This window comes from Gallinula chloropus (genome assembly GCF_964237585.1).
Source record: "Gallinula chloropus genome assembly, chromosome: 2".
Classification (NCBI taxonomy): Eukaryota; Metazoa; Chordata; class Aves; order Gruiformes; family Rallidae; genus Gallinula; species Gallinula chloropus.
Genome location: NC_140086.1, coordinates 110,457,669 through 110,477,667, shown reverse-complemented (window position 1 = coordinate 110,477,667; position 19,999 = coordinate 110,457,669). Strand labels below are relative to the sequence as shown.

Genomic DNA, 19,999 nt, shown 5'->3' with positions numbered 1-19,999 from the left:
GGACTGTATTCATTCTAGTAGAAACCAAGAATTGAACTTGTGTCAGATTCTCAAGGAGAATCACAGTTTTCAAACAGTTCATCTACTGAGGTTTTTTACCTTTAGGTAAATCAGTCATATAGGTATCTGCAGCAGTAACTCCTTTTTCAAAATTGTGTGCCACTGGGACATGAGTTCTGGGCCTCTTCTAATCTCATATTTTTCCATTCTCATCGTTATTCTGCCATCTTAATTGCAAAGACTTTCTTCTTCTTCTCCTTCTTTCCAGCCCTAAACTACGGCACAGTTTCTGCTACAGAAAGCAAAAGCATTTCCTGCTTGCCAGAAAAGCAGAAGTTATGAGATATTCAAGACTGTGGTCAAACATTGTTTTCCAAAGGAAAAGCACACTCAATTATGACCTGGCCAGCATAAACTTAAAAATCTTCAAAACTGACTATAAAAACACTTTAAATCTACTATCCATATAAAATTTATATCATCCTTGTGTAATCTATAGCACAGCTATAACCACACCTGCATAATCTATAATAAGAATTGCATGGCCAGATTTTGGCCCAGGCTTGTAAATCCATTTTACAGCCTCAGAACCCACAGCGATGTCCTTTCGCAGCACGCTGGGGCTGCGACCTCCAGTCCCTGCACAGCCGGCAAGCAAAGCCTACAGCGCACATGCTGCTAAACAGTGCAAATCAGGCTGCTGGACCTCCGCCACGGGAAGCAAAATAAGGTTGGACTTGTTCCCATGTGTGCATTTGAGATTTACTTCTCTCAAAGACAGTCCCTGACCTTGACTGTGGCCTTTTAAATTTATGGATTGGTAACAGGGAACTGAGGAATGAAAACACTTGAAGCTCCTTACCCCTTCATACTTACCACACCAGATGGCTGCTGCTAAGTGTCAGCATCAACCCAGCTTTACCATGTAACTGTGCCTGGGTACAAGAATTGTATCTTATCAGAGATGGTGTGAATGCTGGCTTTTAGCAGGTCCCGGTGCTTCTTGCTCTGGTAATGCATTTTATTCATCTGGAACTGTTTCTCTCAGGGATCTGGAGAATTTATTACTGGATGCTCCTCTCCCCCAGGCGTTTACCTCTTGAAAATAGTAACTACCAGATGGTTTTCACTAGCCACACACCCAATCTCTTAGCTGGTCAAGCAAAATTGACCTGATTTTCAGGAAATCATGTTGAAATCAGTGAGACTCAATCATCAGAAAACCACAGGAATTTACCAAGTATCTGAGTGTGAGACAACCACAGGTTTCTAAAAGGGATCTTCCCTTGTCCTGAAATAGTATCAGAGGTTGCAACTTTTAATAACTAAGCCCTAAAGAAAAGAGGAATATACATTTTTTCTACTTCTCTACATCATTTATCTCTCCCTTGCAAATGCCTGGATATGAAAATATTTTTGCTGGCCGACAGCTTCTGTAAGGGAGCGAACAATTACTTAGTTCCTAAAAGAAATGGATGTTAAGTTCAAGAATAAATTTAAGATTTTTTTTTTGGTGTTTACGTTGCATCTGTTACTTTACCTTCCATAAGAGCACAGCCAGCAACAGGAAGATGAGAATTCCCACCAGCAAACTGATGGCAATGATCCATCCGACGACATACCCACGAGGCTCCAGATTGTGCAAAGCCTCAAAGACCACCTACAAAGCAATTAGAAAAAAAACTTTTTATGATTGGAAGTTGTATTGTTTGCTCTTGTACTCATCTTATTAAACACATTGCATGGTGGCCTCACTGATCATATTTCATCTGTCAAACAAATATGGAATGTGCCCTTAATTTCGTGCTTTCCATCTATTTTTCGCAAGGGATTTAAAGCTTTCAAGTGGAATCTGAGTAGCCATGCACTGGATCCAAAGGATATCAGCTTCCATTCCAAAATAATTCTTACACTGCCAACCTCCTATCCCAGACACAGTTTGTTCTGGTGCTGGGCCACCAAAGGTGCACAAAGGTTTGTATGAAAAACTCTATCCTTCAGATTGGCAGGGATTGCCATGACATCTCATGTGGTTTGTCTTACTCATCATGTTCCTGGTCCTGCCAAGTACCCTGGTGCTTCATATGAAACACTTGTGTATGCGGAGCTTGTTAAATTTTTTCCACAAAAAAATGGGACAACTTGCATATATCTCTATTGAATACAAATTGTCCCTGCTGTGCTTCACAAGACACATCATGTGAAAGAGGGAAAGGCGCATGTTGTCATGGGTTCTTCTGGGAACACAGAGAGCAGTTCCCTGCTGTTCTCTTTTCTCTCTTTGTAGAGGATGTATGGCAGAGAAACACATCCTACAAAGAGCTGTCCCTGTCTCCCTTAAGAAGAAAATGGGTGCAAATTACACCACTCCAATACACTATGTGAATTTCCAGCCTTTTATTTCAATCAAAACCAGTTCCTCAGTGGAAAACCCAAAAACAGTTGTCAGTGAAAGCTATTTCTATGTTAAATTTTGCAATTTAATATCAAACAAATACTGAGAGGCAGCAGGGATTTTTTTTTTTTAAAGGTAATACATTCACTTTGTCTGGCTTTGCTTTGGTTTGTTTTGGAAGACAAAGTAGTGAGTTTCCCTCCCTCCTTCACACAACTTTCATCATCTTTGCTTAAAAATTTCAGAACCCTTTTGTAGATGTGAATTGTTCAATCTATTTAAAAAAAATAAAAATTGTAGTTAAAAGTGGATGAAAACCCAGGAGAGAGTCAGATACCATTACACAACCCAAAAATACTCATCTTTAAGAGGACCATTTATGAGACATAAAGGGAACGCAATACCATACAGCCCATATGGATGTTGAAGGTGGGATTCAGGAGAAGGCTGCAAGAAGGAGGTGATGGTGGCACTAGAACAGGGGCCAAAGAGACTTGCATTTTCTATTCTTGCAGGTTTCCAAGCCTCAGCCAAAGCCACAGGGATCCTGAGCCAGAGTGGGCAACAGCCCTGGTTCAAGTGGGAAATGGGACAGGACAGCCTCATGAGATCTCACTAACAAGTATTTCTGCTTCTGAAAGCTTATGCAGCCTCAGCAAACACCCACAAAAATTACAGGTGCGGGTAAGAGAACACAGGTGAGCAGGGCTATGTTTTGTCACAGTGTTCCCATAAAGAAGTACCCAAAGAGCCTTTGTCTCTGTTTTACAGGATAATGCCTGTTAAGACCACAGATGTTTTGGAGGAGGAATTTGAACACAGCTGATTTACACAGACTGTTTCTTTTCTATTGATGAGATATTATCAGGCATTTGATGACAATGAGACATGAAAACATATCAAATGGACAGGAACAAAGCTATACATAGACAGCATCATCCAAACATATTCCTGTAGCTAGTAATCGCAATGCTCAAAATAGCTCTCTAATATGGAACAGTCCTTCACTCAAGAAAAGAATAATTTTAGCATTTCAGACATTAGCACAAAGCCTTTGTCAGACTTTTAAAGACATCTTTGCTGAACAGAGAAAGTTTCCTAAGCAGCAGAGCTTCCTTCAAAGCCAAGATGAGCATAAGAGAAATACCAGACAGAGAGATCAAACACAAATATTGTCCCTTCCTTGTATTTCGTAGTCAGCTTGGAAAGATGATCTGATGTGGCAGTCCATTTCTCACAGAGGCAATTGTAAGCATCCATCTTGTGGACATAAGTCAGATTTCTATTTCTTAGACAAGGTACTAATGTTATATTCCTTTCTGACTTGAAAAGAAGAACCTCCTAACATTTTAAGTTGCTGACTTCAGTGAAGAGACCTTTCAAGCAGCCCCTGGATGCAAAATAAGGTGGTACCTTCTCTCCAGTACTCAGAGAACAAATGTTAACATAACACAACCTCCAACACAATAGACCTGTTCGTCCTTCACACTGCCAAAAGACAGACCCAGCAATAGCTGCAGAGATAAAATAATACATCATCTCTACAGCAAGAGCCCCACACCTCAGGTTTGAACCACACCAGCTAAAATAGTTCAGCTGTAGTGCTTTTGCTGTCACAGCTTGAGCTCTAAGAGAGAGCAACAGTAGCTTCTTATCTGGTTTCTTCTAGCAGTTTCGAATTAACATACAAGCATAAAAACCAAGCAGCATACTTCAGCAAAATCCAGTTAGAAATACGTAACTGCAATTTTTTTATTTCTTTTCAATTATGCACACTAAATTAATTTCATTTATGTACTTGTATCATGAGCCACGGTACCATGGAAGGTGCCATTTTATTTCTGCATGATCACCCAGAATACTTCTGGTGTTTCCAACCACATCACACTTCTGGATGACTTGTCCATTCACGTGTTGTTATACTTAGGAGGACTTGCAGTAAAGACACCATTCCCCTATGCCTTCTGTACATATATGTATATGCATCCCTTTTCATGTATTATTTATTTACCTGCTTGTCTCTATCACTGTGAAATTAGCTGCATTTTATTGCTAGTGTGTATATTTCTGTTCCTTTACCCATGTGGGTGTTTCTACCTGCCAGACTGCACTGTAAAGACAAGGAAATATATAAAGGGATAGTTACAGAAACAGATGGAAAGGTAAAACAACAAAATGCAAGATGAAGCATGTTGGAAATAATAAGGCAGCAAATAAGCCACTGGAAAGTGAGCTGCAAGGCTGCTAGCAGAAGTACACGTGGCTGCAGCCAGGCTTAGGGTGCTGTGCCCATCTCAAAGGTACAATGGAGAGAACACTCACTTAAAATGTTGAGTGTTTCTAAAGGCAAGACGGAGTGGTGGTGGGTTGCTGAGAGGAAAAGGCATTCCCATGTGTATTTAAAAAAAGGCTTGGATGTCATGAGAACTGCCTAGTACCACAGGCTGCTCCTTCCAATGCAGACGTGGAGAACAGGATCAAGTCAGGAGTCCTCTGTGCCACAGGCAGACAGCTTAGACATGTGAATCTGCACATAAGTATCCATATAGAGACCTCCAAAAATGCCTTCGCAATTATATTTTTTTCTTTTTGTTTTGTTATTCTTTTCTTTTCAATACATTTGTTTATCATCACAAACACCTAAATGCCAAGAAAAAAAAAAAAAAGGCAACAACTTGTGTTGAATTAAACCTGGGGTGACAGGGCTGAAAAATGAGAGAACAGTGAACTCTACCCAGGAGAAGACAAAGGCTTGAACTGTACCTGTGCTGACCTGATAGCTCCAGACAACTATGTGATAGCCTTTAGCTTTACAGGGCATTTCATTGCAGGAGCTGCATGCATCTCATCTGGGGTTCCCCCTTCACCTATGCAGTTTTGTATTCTTTCACTTTCAAGACAGGGAGACTCAGAGGCTTTCAGCTAGCTTTGACACAGTGAAATCCAGCCTGTTTTTCCCTCCACACTTGCACTCAACTGAGGGAAGTTCTTTTGCTCCATAAGAGCACTCTTCCTTCTGCACAAGAGCAGCGAGCATAGATATGAATCCTTCGATCTGGTATTTGACCACCACAGTCTTAGGGAGCTTATTGTTGGTTTTGCCTCACATGCAGAGAAGAAGGGAGCCAAACCTTCATGGATATCCATATGCTCAAGAAAATAAAGTGTGCCTCCTGAAAATACCATGCCATTAGTTTCAGCCAAGATATACTCATGTTAATACAACTGTCATCACAGAGCCAAATCGAAACTCTGCTCACCTTCATGTGATTTGTTCAATATAAGAGTTCAAACAGCATATTGTAACTAAAGACTGAAAATACATCATTTCAAATCACATAAACTGATACCCAAATCCAGAGAACCAATTTCTGCAAATTGCATCTTTTTAAAAAATGGCTTCTTTTCAAAGACAGCCTTCTACCCAGCTTACATATATTTACACAGGCTTTTGCTTCTCCCTTACATCTTGCATCTACTAGAGATTCTGACAAAGCTGATATTTATATAAGTGGCTCTGCCACCACTGGTACTTCTTACACTAGCATCACAAATATCAGTCTTCTTTTTGTCCTCTTTACCGGTAGCTTGCGCTCTAACATTGTAAAAGTGCCCATTGAAGGGCACTTGATTCTAAAGAACTGCTTAAATGGGCTAATAAATCTACATTTAACTGTACAAAAGAAAAAGGGCTTTTCTTTTCAAATTTAACATGAGAAAGAGTCTACGAAAGCATTTTTCATTGTTAGAGAACACTTTCATAAACAGACTCAAAAGAAGTCCATACACAACTGTTCAGAAGGAGCCGCTATCCAACATCAGTCAACAAAAAGAATACAGGATAGGCTGCAAAAAGGAAGGGAGGAGCATGAACAAACATTTTATCTCTCCTGTCTCTACTTCCAGCTGAATAGCTGTGGCTTGAAACACGTACTGTTCCCCTTTGCATTCCACAAGAAAATGGGCGGGGGGGTGGGGAATGAATACCTTGAGCCAAACCACATGTCTTAAATTTTTCCCTAAACATGACCCTATGCAAAACATACAGCAACGGTGAAGCCAACAGACATATGGAAATAGCGTAAAAGAGAGCGCAAGGAGCACTCGCATTAGAAGAGACTTGACATTCCGAATGGATGTTACATGGCTACAACACGTCAAGTGTGCTCCTTCACAGCTAGGCCTTCCCAGGAACTGGGTTCAAGCTCTTGTTCGGAGATTAATATAGCTTCCCAACACATACAGCATACTTTATAATCACTGCAACTCAAGGCTTGATGAAAGGTTTTCTCGGAACAGGAAAAGGACAATGGGTGGGTTTTTTTGTTTTGTTTTCTTTTTTTGTCCAAGCATTAGATAACAATGAAATACAGCAGAGCTTGCATTCCTAGATAACAGCATTTCTAAATTTTGAACATTGAATAAATCCCACAACATTTTCCACTGTGCCTATCATTCTGAGATATTCTAAAACCCTTTACAGATCAAAATATTTGGCAGAGAGATCTCAGCTTCTTCCTTTTCTTTGGGGCATAGGTATCACAGTCAGGTGTCACTCCAGCCATTAATGAAGTTTTGCCATAAAATTGCAAGATTTGTTCTGTGCCAGCTGCAGAACTAAATCAAGCAACGTATTAACAATCAAGGCTTCAGGTCACTTAAAAGGCACATTCCCAGGGAAGGCCAGCTATGTTTTTGATTTCAGCTGCCAAGCCTATTTTTAATGCTCTTTAGAATGGTCCAGAAACCTGACAAAGAAAGTAAAACAGAAGGGGAAAAATAGGTTCCTGTCATATAAAATAATTTATTTTTCTGACAGGTCAAATAGAATAGAAAGTTAAGTCTAGGGTTGCAGGGATGATGGTGGAGAAGATGATCATTGCAGTGCCATCTCTGCTTTCAGACCAAAGGTAATAAGTAGATACAGGTCCAACTCTTCCATTGCCCATAGAGTTTTAAATACAGTATCTCAGAGGTAAGTGCTTTAATGTGGGATATCAGTGTCTTCCACCAGTGTGTTGAACTCAATATTCTTGCACTCAAACTTCAGTAGTGCTCACTGAAATGGAACCAATGAGAGAATGGTTGCATGGGCTGGTCAGTGGTGATGACAGCCATTGGGGATAAAAGGATAACTGAGAGATGGGATCTAGATCATATTCCAAAAATACACAAGAGGAGACATTGAAAGTAGTCCAGATTACTTCTGATCCTCACAAGAGAGAAATAAGAAATGAAGCTTTAAAATTTCACCAGGCAAAAAGAAAACTGAATTTGGGTGTGGAACCCTGTTCAATATTTTTTAGACAACCTTGTACTAGGAAACCAAAGCTATCACCTCATCTTTCTCCAGCAGACTGTAAGCATTGCCCTGTATAGTTTTACTTACAGCTTAAACTATATCATGAATTCACCTTGAACTTTAATTCCATTCTCATGCAGTTCAACACAAAACATAGTATCAGATCATACATTAATTCCACCAGCTCAGCACAATGTCACAGTTATAGGAATGTCTGAAATTTTAGACCCCCTTTGCCCATTCTCACAGGTCCCAAAATATCATTAACACTTCTAAATATTTTATATTGGCACATCTGAAAAGATTTTGCTGGCATTTCAAGTCACTGATGGGTTTTTGAGGAAAATTTGAATTAGATTACAGCAGATATTAACCCTTGAACAGGAAGCTAAACCTAATTTTGGCATGAATACCTCAAGGGTATTACAATTTTGGCTAGTACACCACAGATCCTCCTGCTCCACATAATGTCATTCATTGTGATGGTGTGGTTATCAGAGAGCAAAACCACAGAGCATAGATAGTTCACAGCACTTAGTCTAGCCAGACAGTGTGGGCATACTCACGGACTAGCCCCGTCCAAGTCCAGCCTCAAATTCAAGTTTGCATAGATCTCTCAATGATCTCCAGCCCACTGTGGTCAGGAAACCTTTATCTTCAGGTTTATTTACTTACTGTTTTTTCTTCTGGGCTCCCGTTGGGTACCTCTACAACTCTGAGGTCAGGGTCTACCTGCACCCTTGCCCTTGTGACAAACTGGATGACTGATGAGCTGTCCTGAGGAGTAAAAAGAGAAGGAATTGGATTTAAGAAAACAAAAGAGAAAAAGCACAAAGAACCCCAAAACCAAAAATAAACCTCAGACATTTTCCAGTGTGATAAACAAATGAAGACAATGCTTATTACGGGTTTGGTTGAGAGCTAAGTACTATGGTAGCTAAAACCCTGCTTTGAAAAACCCTTATGCTCGTAACAGAGACAAAACTGAGCGCATGAATTGATTTTGTTTTAATCTGAGTTATGTCAGACTCTAAACACATCATTTGTAATTGGCCTGTTAATGCTTCCCACATTTATCACAAAAGCAAAAAACTGAGCATTGCCAATTAACACAGGCAGGCTCAATATTAACCATCACAAAAAGTTGCTATTTGTTTTTCAAATGAACAGAAAAAAGATACACAAAACCTGGAATAAACTCCAGCAAGGAGAAAACTTTCCCAGCTTTTCCAAGGTGAAAAGTTCTTAATTTTTTTTTTAATCTGTGCACTATGACTATCTTAAATATTCAATGTACACCTTCCTTTATTAATATACACTTCTCCTATATTTTACACAGTGCATTTTAGCAGGCACATTCCAACAAGCAGCCATTTCAACTCATCATGTTAGTCAGTTGCATGCTATTCAGGTGATAAGTAGCAAATGGCAGGTATTGCTGATGCTGACCCAAACTGTTTGGATCACTGTAGGTCTGTCAAAAGAGTGCTGCTAACAGTCATCTTGGAAACAATCAAAAAGAGGGGTTAAATCCTGGCTTTTCCCAGGACTGAATTTCCCAGAAGCACATTTTGTGCGTGCACTTGGTTACTTCTTACACATTTCAGCATATCTATAAGCACGTAACAAATACCTGAAATTTCTGGCCTTGCCTGTGCTTCCTGCCTTCAAATATGAACAACCACACTGGCTGGTTTCACCTAGAAAAGCTAAAGGCTATGAGTTGCTTTAGGAACCTCTTTCTAACAAGGACTCCCCTCCAATGCTTTTAACCTAGCAGCTATCAAAGACAGGTTTATTCTAGTAGTCTTGTGTTATCAGCTTTCTCCTCTGATTATCTTACACCCTCATAATCTTACAGCATCTTGCCACAATTACAGAGTCAGCACTTTCATAAGTATAGGAAAACAAGGCAAAGCACAGTAAATCACTAGCAGAAGACTTGCTGTTTCATTCCGTGGCTTCAGAGAAGACAGGAATTAACTTGCAACCGTTTCTTGTCATAAATGTCAAGCTCAGCATTAATATGGTTGTTATTTATCTTCCTTGAATAGTAATCATTTGAAGTAAAAAATTACAAAAACCTGCCATGTCTGTTTACGTGGAAGGAATCATAGATGGATGGTCAGTTTACATGCACTGATTCTACATTTCTTTTTTCAGAATGAAAACTTTCAGAAATCAATTCAACTTTCAGAAGGCTGTAGCTTACAATCAGGGGCCTCATTTGTTGTTTCTCAATGTATAAATTTTTGAACTTGTTTATTTATTTTTTGAATTTATTTCTGTCTTAATGGGTAACGGGTAAGAACTGGGATTAACACCTCCATACGTGCTGTTGATAAATAGATCTGTTTCCTTTGACACCACCATTTTTATATAACACACTAGTGAACAGATGAAGAAATGCAAGTTTTGAGTCCACTGATATACATAAGCACACTTAAATTGGTATTTAAAACAAACTACAAAGGAAGCACGTACCTTCTTCAGTATCTCTGTGTTCAGCAGGGTGTAGATGCTTATATCACAGGACTCTGCTTTGGCTAGCGAGCTTAAGTTGCATCGTATAATTAAGCAAGACCTGCCTGGTCTTTCACAGTCCTACAGGAAATACAGAAAAAGCTGTTAGGCAAAGGAAGAAAAAACCCTGAATGGCAAATTGCATGACAGCAAACACACCAGCTAAGTTACAGAGTTAATTGCTTAAATACAGCACTTCTGTGTTGAAATTGCAGGATCTTTCAAGACCTGAAGACAACTAGCTAGAGACATGCATGAGAGCAAGCCAGGTAAAATTCAGCACTTTACAATGTTGCTAAACCAAGCAAGCACCCAGGGCAGTGAGGAAAGGGGCCACTGCTGCACCTCAGCCCTCTGCAGGCGTCAGGTACTGAGCACAGCACAGGGCTCTTCTGCCCCACATGCCTTTGACAAAAAAATGGGAGGGAGGGTTCTGGTCACTGAACGTGTGCTGTCATGTCAGGTAACTCCCTCCCCACTACATTTCCCGAAACTTCCTATTTCTGTTAAAAAATCAGATAATTAAAATTACAACAGCACAACATCAATACTGGCATTTATGCCCCAAATGATTAGATTAGATAATAGGGGGAAGTATTTTACAGAAAGAGTGATGAGGTGCTGGAACAGGCTGCCCAGAGAAGTAGTGGATGCCCCGTCCCTGGAAGTGTTCAAGGCAAGGTTGGATGGGGTCCTGGGCAACCTTGTGTAGATCTAGGCCTGAGGGTGGTGGCCCTGCCTGTGGCAGGGGGGTTGGAGCTCTATGATCCTTGGGGTCCCTTCCAACCCAGACCATTCTATGATTCTATGAAATGGTTGCTCTATAATGAATTTTTTGCTTAGTTCTTCCTGCTAAGCCATGCAAAATCTTTCATAAGATACACTGTATGTTCAAATTTGCCATAAGTGGCCTGTCTTACCAGTACTTTTCTGCCAGACTTTGAGAAAAAAGCAAATATTGTGTGGAAAATATTTTCATTCTCTTGAGGAACAATGCATGGGCTGCGGTTTCTGTGAAAAGAACAGCTTCCTTTGTCCTGACCAACCTGCAAGCACAATTATAAATCACAATTATTATTCTGAATTAAACTAAATGACACAAGAAGGTGGGTTTACTTGTCCAAAAAAAATACACCTACATCTGAGGTGGATGCCTGGACTCCTATTAATAGTCAAAAGAGAGAAGTGCTTTATTTCAGGAGTCATATAAACCTCAAGAAAATGTCTAAAGCAAGCCAGAAGAACCATGCTCTGGAAATGTTTGTCTCTCTTGACTGGATAGGACACGAACATACATAATCTAGCTCACATGTAGATGTCTCTGTTCTGCATGTCTGGAGGTAGAGACAGAGGAGAAAAATCTCAGCACAGGATATAAATCACCACAGAGTATTTTAAGTCTACCCTGTATATTACTGTTTTTGTAACTATTATTTGGTGCTTTGGCCAACTTGGCTGTTTCAGAGTTATATAAGAGCTAATGACATAAATGAAATCTTTGTATAAATGCACATGCCTGGACACTCAATCTGTTCTTTTACTTCCAGCATAAATAGTACAAAAATAAACTTTTTTGTATCATTTATTTATTCATTTGTCCAGAAAAATAGATAACCTTGCACTAGAAAACCCTTCTCACTTTTTGCAGCTTATGAATATTCACTGAAGGAAATCTATTGGAATTTAATACAAACTCTGACAACAAAGTATCAGCAAATTCCTCCCATTACCATCCTTAAAACTTCGTACACATTCTGCTGTTGACATCCCCACATCCTCTACTATGAGAGGAAAAAACCTTGTACCTTACTCAAATCACTAATCCTTGAAACTGGGAGAAGACAGTTGTTATAGATATGAAATTACTACATGCTATGAGTTTGATTCTGCATTAAAATGCTTATAGCGGTTAGCCATAGTATTGCCAAAAAAAAAAAAAAAAAAAGAAAAAAGAAAGAAATTAAACCCAGAGGTCTATCTAGACCTTAAATGCTATTTTCCAGACATGCAACGTCTACGTCTCATGTCTCTTGGTAAGGTATACCTTTTCTGCTTCACTGGCCTACAAGATCTTCATAATCTGTTCTTTGAAGTATATGTTCATCACCTGTCTTTACTTCATCTGTCCTTACATTGCCAACAGATACAGGCACAAGTAGCTACCCACAGTTTACAGTCTCCTTTGGATCAACTGAAAATTAACACTATGATGTTATCCATTTGTCCAGATCACCTGGCATGAATTTTTGTTATTTATTGTAGGAAAGAGATTCACAAAGCCCACTGACATTTATTTTCTTTGAACTTTCACATTGGAATTAGATCCAGATCAACCAGAAGGTTTGTATTAAATCAAGTACAGCAGAGTCAAGATCTATTCAATACTTGCTCTTTCTTCCTGAAAGTTTGAATTACCAGACACTTGCGCAGGTATCATTAGATTCATGCAAGAGATGCAGTATGAGCAGTATGAGCTTCTGTCTCCCAGCTTTTGGCATACTCTCCAAATAGTCCTGCTTTACATCCTGTACAAATGCAGTGTAAGAACAAACCAAACCAGAAATATCTCAGAAGACTAAAAGGAATTATCTGGCATGAAGCAACATAAGTCTGGTCCTTTCTTCTCTAAAATATTATCTTTTCTTAAACTAAAGCTTGGCTACATCTTGTCTTTTTAAAAACACTTCAGCTGAAACAGAGAAAGGCACCAAATTTGAACTTGGAAATACCATTCCCTCTCTGCCAATTATGCAGCAACCCTACATGAGGTGGCCACTAAATTCAGTGTTTCAGAGGAGCACGTACAAGGACTGAACATGTCCTGTCACCTGCACTACCCTGGAATAGACCAGCAGGTCACCTGCAGCCTGTTTTAGTAGCCAAAGGCAGATGACGCTCCCTAGAAGACACAACTACTTGGCGTATAGAATTTTGGGAAATTAGACTAGACAGAAATAATATTGTATTTATCTGTGTATTTCTGATTGCTCTGAGTATGCTGACAGCTGGTATGCAGGAAAGCTTCAAGGCAATGCAGAATACTTGGTTTCTTTTAGCACTCACAAACAGCAGAGCCACGGAACTGGAAAAAAAGTAACAAAACACTTTGAAATCATGCTGAGGTAAAAGGAAATTCAGCCTTTCCAAAGTACTGGCCACAGTTGTTTTGTGGTTTTTTGTTTGTTTGTTTTGGTCTTTGTTTGTTTTGTTTGAGTGACTGCCAGATGCTTACATTTTACACCATCTCTTACTTTCCTCAATTTTTACATGCAGACAGGGAAGATTTAGTCAACCAGTCATACAAAACTATGGTAACTTGTCATCAAACTTTGTTTTCAATTAAAAATCCAGCTGCAGGAAATCAACCTGTTAAACAAAATCTTAGCACAAACCTCCTGCCTGCATTATTCTGAGACCGAACTGCATCTCTGAAATCCCAATCAGGATTTTGCTTGATGTGTGAGCCTCTCCTTGTTCTGACATGGTGCCAGCCCAGACACCTGTTTTTCTCCTTGTGACCAACCTCCTAATCTGGTTCAGAGAGAAGAAAATTTCTTCATGCAAAGTTTAAGGGCTTTGCATGAGCAAGCACTTGCAATTTATAGTTGCAAGAACTGTGTAAGTCTTTGAAATGGAGCTGGCAGACAGGCTCTTTGATGAAGTCTTGGAATTTCATGACATACTAGAGCTTTTCAGAAATTTCCGTGTGGTCTCCGCAGCCCATAAACAGAAAAGGACTATTCCCAGAGTGACCTTCCCAGGACCTGGGATCTAACATCTTACAGAAATAGCGGAAGGGGTTTTTGGAGAAGTGCAGAGGATGTAGAAAGGTGTACATTGCCTTTGAACTTGGCACAAGGACTATACAGAAGACAGAAAAAAAAAAAAAAATCAACATCCAAACTCCTAATACAAACAAAGAGAAAAACAGTAAAACTGGGGTAGAGGGAACAGGAACAGAAGTGAAGCTCACTGAAATCCTACATTAAGATTGCACCTTGAGGCATAAAAACTTTGCCCCTAGTGAGATACCAAGCAGGACCAGCCCCGCAGCCAGCCAAGGATGGACTTCCAAGGAGTCACATCAGGGCTGTCTGTGCTGAAGGTTGTTTCATTTTGTTTTCCAGAAGGTACTGACCTGTTTTAAGGCCTGTATAGTAGCACTCACTTGCAGTCTGGTGCACTGGCAATACAGTTAAATCTCCTTTACTGGAGGTGTACCCAAAGTCTGTACCCAGACAAATGTAGGCAAAGTCTCCATTAGCACACTGACATAAGCCAAACAAAAACGTGAACCAGGGTAACTGCAGGGCACCCTGATGTCCGTATTGCATACTTTTCCAACTTGCTCTGAGTCTAGCCAGGTGGCCTGAATATGCTGCAGCCACAATCCTAAAAGCACTCCTTTGTATTTCTTTTGCCCCGAAAGGAATCCAATTTATGCACTCTATGCCGTGAACCTCCCTGGCTGGGGATTTTGCTTTAGAAGCTCACTTCTGGCCTGAACTAAGATGCTAGTAAAGAAGCACTCTTATGCCATGCTTTGGTCTTCAGCCCAGCAGAACTTCTGCAAAGGGTGATAACTCCAAAGGTGCAAAAAATACAGATTATGCATGCGTGCTAAGAACAAGTTTTCAATTTTTTTTCACCCACAAACGTGGAATTCATATTGTTCGTTGTGTACTAGAATGGTCACATTTCTATATAAGCAAACCCTCAAGGAACAAGAAAACAACCATCTGTCTTGACCATACAAAATTCCTTCATAACTGAAAGTGATATATGTTTTTTGTTTAATCTGACCTAGAGGATTTCATTGAACTGCTTTACACTGCTGAAAAAATAGCATAAAAATAATTTCAAAGGTTTTTCGATTTTCTACTATTTCTTCTTCTCTGAACACAATAGTCTACACTTTCACAGAGTTTTAGATGGATATCTGAAATCTAAGGGACTGAAAATCACTATTGATTCATGAACATACATAGATATGTGCATGTATTCTCCTGTTATATTCAACCCGTGTGCATATACGTGCGACATGGACAAAGAGATACAAGCTAGAACATCTGTACTAGCTTTGCATTACAGGCCCCTAAAGGTCACCATAAGTCTGCAAAGGCTAATAGCATTACTAATCTGTCATCGCAGAGAAAAGCCGCATATCCATTATGCTCCCTACCCATAAATGGCCACACATTCAGAGACAAGCTAGTCTCTAGCTTTGTTAATTTACTGGAAGTTATTGTCCCCTTAAAGAGCCCATAAAAATGCTTGAGAGACAATGTTTGAATAGGACAGCCTATACAATGGGTTAGTCTGCCACTTTTTGTCATCAGCTGCTCAGAGGCAAGATGTAACCACTAGAGAAGGCATTTCTTCATGCTTTAAAAATGATATAGCTGCAACAAGGAAGAAATTCCCACAGGATGACTTTAGTGGACTCTGAATATTTGAAGAGTCCTATGGAGCAGGGGCAAATCCATAAAGTAGTAACGATTTTTATCCATATCAGATTACACTGGCAGGAGCACATTTCTGAGTGAAATGCATACCACATGCACTCCATATGCATTACATCCTAAAAAGACTGCAGGATATTTAAGACGGCTATTTGGGAATAGTATGTTGTCTTTATTACACAGAGATCATCCTCTCTGACTTTCCCTGCAGGTGTATGGATTTATGAGAATACTTGGGTTGGACTTGGTATTCCAATAAGGTGATACCAGTGCAACAAGGCCCATCATCATGTGTTCTCCAGGCACACAGATGATAACCCAGAGCTGCCAGTGAAACATTTCTAAGCATTTCTAATCCAGATCAACCATAAGTTTAGGAGGTTTAGAGTTTCTAGGAGAAATAATACACCTGATGCTTTATCACATTCCCCTCTTACTATCAGCTCTGTCCCATGCCTTCAGGGTACTTGGAATATCATTTCTGTTCACCTGTAGCTACTCTCAGAACATGGCAACTTCTTGCAAGCTTTTGGGGCCTTTAAGAAATTACTGGCATTTGTTAGCAAACATTTTAATGGTTCCCTCTATTGTGCCTGTTAAATAAACTTCACAGGTAGCCTGGAAGCCAGTGGCACCTTCTAGACTTAACCTGAACTTGCTCAGTATGTAAAGGTGAGACCCACCGTTTTTTTCTGAGCCTGGTATCCTGTACAAGATGTCAACCTGGGAGAGGGAAATTAAATACAATTTCCAAACAGGGGGCTGGAAAAATCAGGTGAGGACCAAACACAAGGAAGTGGAAATTGGCAGATGTCATGAAGTTAAGTATGTGCACGTGACAGTAGCCTATTGGAAGAACAAGGCTGAAAAACATGAAGAAACTAGCTGTTGCTTCCAACAAAGCATTAACTACAATCTCCCTGCTGCACTGCTGCATATAAGAAGCCGAGAGCTAATATTTAATCATTAGCATTTTACAAGATAAACAGGCAAGTAAATTAGTATCTTTACTACATTCCTTACAGACAACCCTAGACTCTCACTTATGCAAAGGATTTCACTACAGTATAAAAAATGTTTTCAGGCTCTTCCAGTAAGCCTGACTCCCCTCTTGAGCTAAATCATCACCATCTATTAGCAAAGCCCTGGAAGCCTGAAGCACTGAGCTGACACAAAGCAAATATGAAGGTGGAATCCAACCATGAGTGTGGGTGATGGAATCAAACCTATGTCTGAATACAGGAAAAGCATAGGGGCAAGTTCAGGGAACTTGTGTCATGAGACACAAGATATATATTTAGCTGTAGACACACTCAAGGTCTGAAAACAGGTCGGTTGCTTCACAAAATTGTTAACATTGTTCAACTCTGATACGGATGCCTTTCTCATCAGCCTTGGGGTATGCTGGCTCCAAAGGACAGTTTGGCCATGGTCTTCTTGAAATTGCTGCCAGATAGTTGTTACATATTTGTCCTTTCTTATTAGTTTTTTTTTCTTTACTGTTTTATTTATGCATGCACGTCCAATCAGTGGTTCAAGTTGGAAAGTGGATAATAAATAACAGATCCACTTTTGTCTGTCTTTGATGCTAACCATGGCATATTTCATCCCAGTATCGAGGAAAGAAATGTGTACATGTGTCCTGATTCAAAGATACTGATTCACTCATCAGTAGATGAACACAGCTGAATTGATAGGCATGGTTAATCTAACACGAGAAAAAAAAAGGGTACTGACAAGAAATTCCAGACAGGGTCAGACTTTCAACAGTAGACAAATAAGTTATGTAAATATGTTATCTGACTACTTGCTCCATATGCCAAAAATGTTTAATATTCACAGATAATGAAACATGTTTGAATCAGTGCAGTTTTGTTGATTCTGGCAATAAATTTAAGAGCCACTGAAACAACAGAAAAGAATTTTGGAATTTGACCCCATTTTACACAACTCTTGAAAGATTCTGATTCTGACTAAAAATAGAAAACCAGTCTCCACAGATCCAGTACATAAACTTACATGGCTATGAGAGAAAAAGATTTAAACAGCAAAGTGGAGATACTAAAGCATTAGATCAGGATAGAGTATTCTACTACAGCTCTGGCTCCTGCCCCTCCAGCCAAAAGGAGAACACGAGATTCACAATTGGCATAAACCTGTGCTAACCTGCCTATAGATGCTTCTCTGATGCATTTAACCCTTCAGCTTAATTAAATAGCCTGTTAAATATGTTTGATCAGCAGAATCCTACAACAGTTGCCTGACCTTGGCCCAGCAACCACTTTGCACATACTTAGCAGCAATCCCTAGAAGTACTACTCTAAAATAGTGCTGCCTGCCCAGTTTAGTAAGATAAGCAAAGATCTTATTTAAAGTTCCTGACTTACAAGACAGCAGCTTCTTTCCTAGAGGGCACCATCACACATACACAACTACTTGTATAATTTATCTATGAGTCCCACAGAAGGCCTAAGAATAAACGACCACCACCTTACATGGAAACCAGCTCACCTCCAACATTCATGTGGTCCTTATGTATCAGTCTTTAACAGCTGAAATCCAAGAAAGAGTCAATGACTGGTACATTCCCTCTCCCTACAATGACTGTTTAGTGCTTAATGAACACACGAGGCACCAAATAAATCTCAGGGTATATCCCCTTCTATAGCTGTTTCTATGCTGCATAAAACATGAATAAACCCATGTTTTTTCTTGTCTAATTATCAGACTTTTATCATGGGCTGGTTTGACATTTGGATGAAAAGTCTGAAGACTCTGCAGATAAACACATCTTCTGTAGGGTTCAAGCAGCTCATATGAGATGTTTCACTACAGCATATCCTCAAGTGTATTGGAAAGGTATCTAAAATGAGCTCTAAGCTCTATATGCAGTGGAGAGCAGGTAGGACCTCCATGAGAATGATTTTGCTGATCTATTGTGAAGACTTGATTAAACAAGTCACCCTCCTGAAAAAAACCCCAACAAACCCAAAACAAACCTCCTGGAGTGTTGCATGGTGTATTTTAAGTTAGGCAGATGTCCTTTGTTTCCAGGACATCCTCAAGAGTTCTCATTCCTTAAAGAAATGGCTTATTGATAATTTTGATAATATCCAGTACCTTGCACAAGACTGGAATGATGTATTTTCAAAGTCAAGGGAGAAATCCAACAAAAGACACTTATTTCAACTTGATATATGAACAGGTGGTACACTCTTCTTCCATCAAATGAGGTAGGTTTTATACACACAGATACCATTGGGCTTACCTCTTCCTTTCTTAGTTTCTAGATTTACATTTAAATCACAAATTGTTTATGTTATTTATAAAAGAATGAGGCTAGTTTATGAATCAGCATTTAAAAGAGGCATGTATATGTTAAAAGAATTAATCAGGTCTTTCCTGAATTTCCTTCTTCAGTGTTTTCTGGCAGGAACAGCTTCATCAGTGGGGAAATGGTGAAAGGATGTAAATCTTAAACTTCTTCAAAAAGAAATGAAAAATAAAAATAAAATGTTGTAGACTCGCTTCTCACTCAGTAATTCCTTCAGCAGGGAATTCTCTGTCTGGGAAGCTTACAAAAAGTCTACTATATATTTTTTCCATACCTCAGCAAAATTCCTGATTACTCTATCTACCAAACCTGCTTCCTTCATGAATCCGATAAGAGTTAATGCATATACCAAATTAACTTCATAAGACTTCTTTCTTTATCTGAAATTCACTTTTATAAAAAGGTAAAACAGCCATCTTTTATAAAATTGGAATTTCGTATGTTCAGCTAAGAAAACAGGAACAATGGGCATTTTACAAATAAACCACATTCACAATTGATCCAAAATATTAGACTGCTATGTTATATTGACAGGTCATGAGTTTTGAGGAAAGTGTTAGAAAATCTCCATAACTAAGTAATTTCACAAATTTAACTTCTTTAGTTTATAAGGTAATTGTGAGCTCTTCACAAGTAAACATGTCAAGTGTTGCTAGGATCTGATTTAATGTGCAGATCAGTGCATTTATGTCCACATTTCGATAGCCCTGATTTTTGCAGTGTCAATCTCTCTTGAAAAAGATTTATCTTTGCACATTCAAAGTGTGCTTTCCATAAACACTCTGTCTAGCATTTAGAAATAAAAAATTCAATGCTTAGGCAAATGCTACAGCACAGAATCACAGTACGTTAGCAGTTGGAAGTGACCTCAAAAGATCTAGTTCAACCTCCCTGCCAGAGCACAGGAACGCATCCAGGCAGCTTTTGAATGTCACCAGAGAAGGAGACTCCACAACCTCTCTGGGCAGCCTGTTCCAGTGCTC

The 19,999-nt window shown here is 39.4% G+C and overlaps 1 protein-coding gene across 1 annotated transcript in view; it reads right to left on the bottom strand.

Moving 5' to 3' along the window:
• Positions 1-19,999, bottom strand: part of ITGA9 (integrin subunit alpha 9) — a gene marked incomplete at both ends in the record, with an annotated part of 230,158 nt that overhangs the window by 14,704 nt on the left and 195,455 nt on the right. Inside the window, 4 exons of the mRNA XM_084260536.1 lie at positions 1,541-1,660; positions 8,373-8,474; positions 10,182-10,301; positions 11,141-11,266. Of these exons, the coding sequence (XP_084116662.1) occupies positions 1,541-1,660; positions 8,373-8,474; positions 10,182-10,301; positions 11,141-11,266 (468 nt within the window). The remainder of the gene's footprint in view (positions 1-1,540; positions 1,661-8,372; positions 8,475-10,181; positions 10,302-11,140; positions 11,267-19,999) is intronic.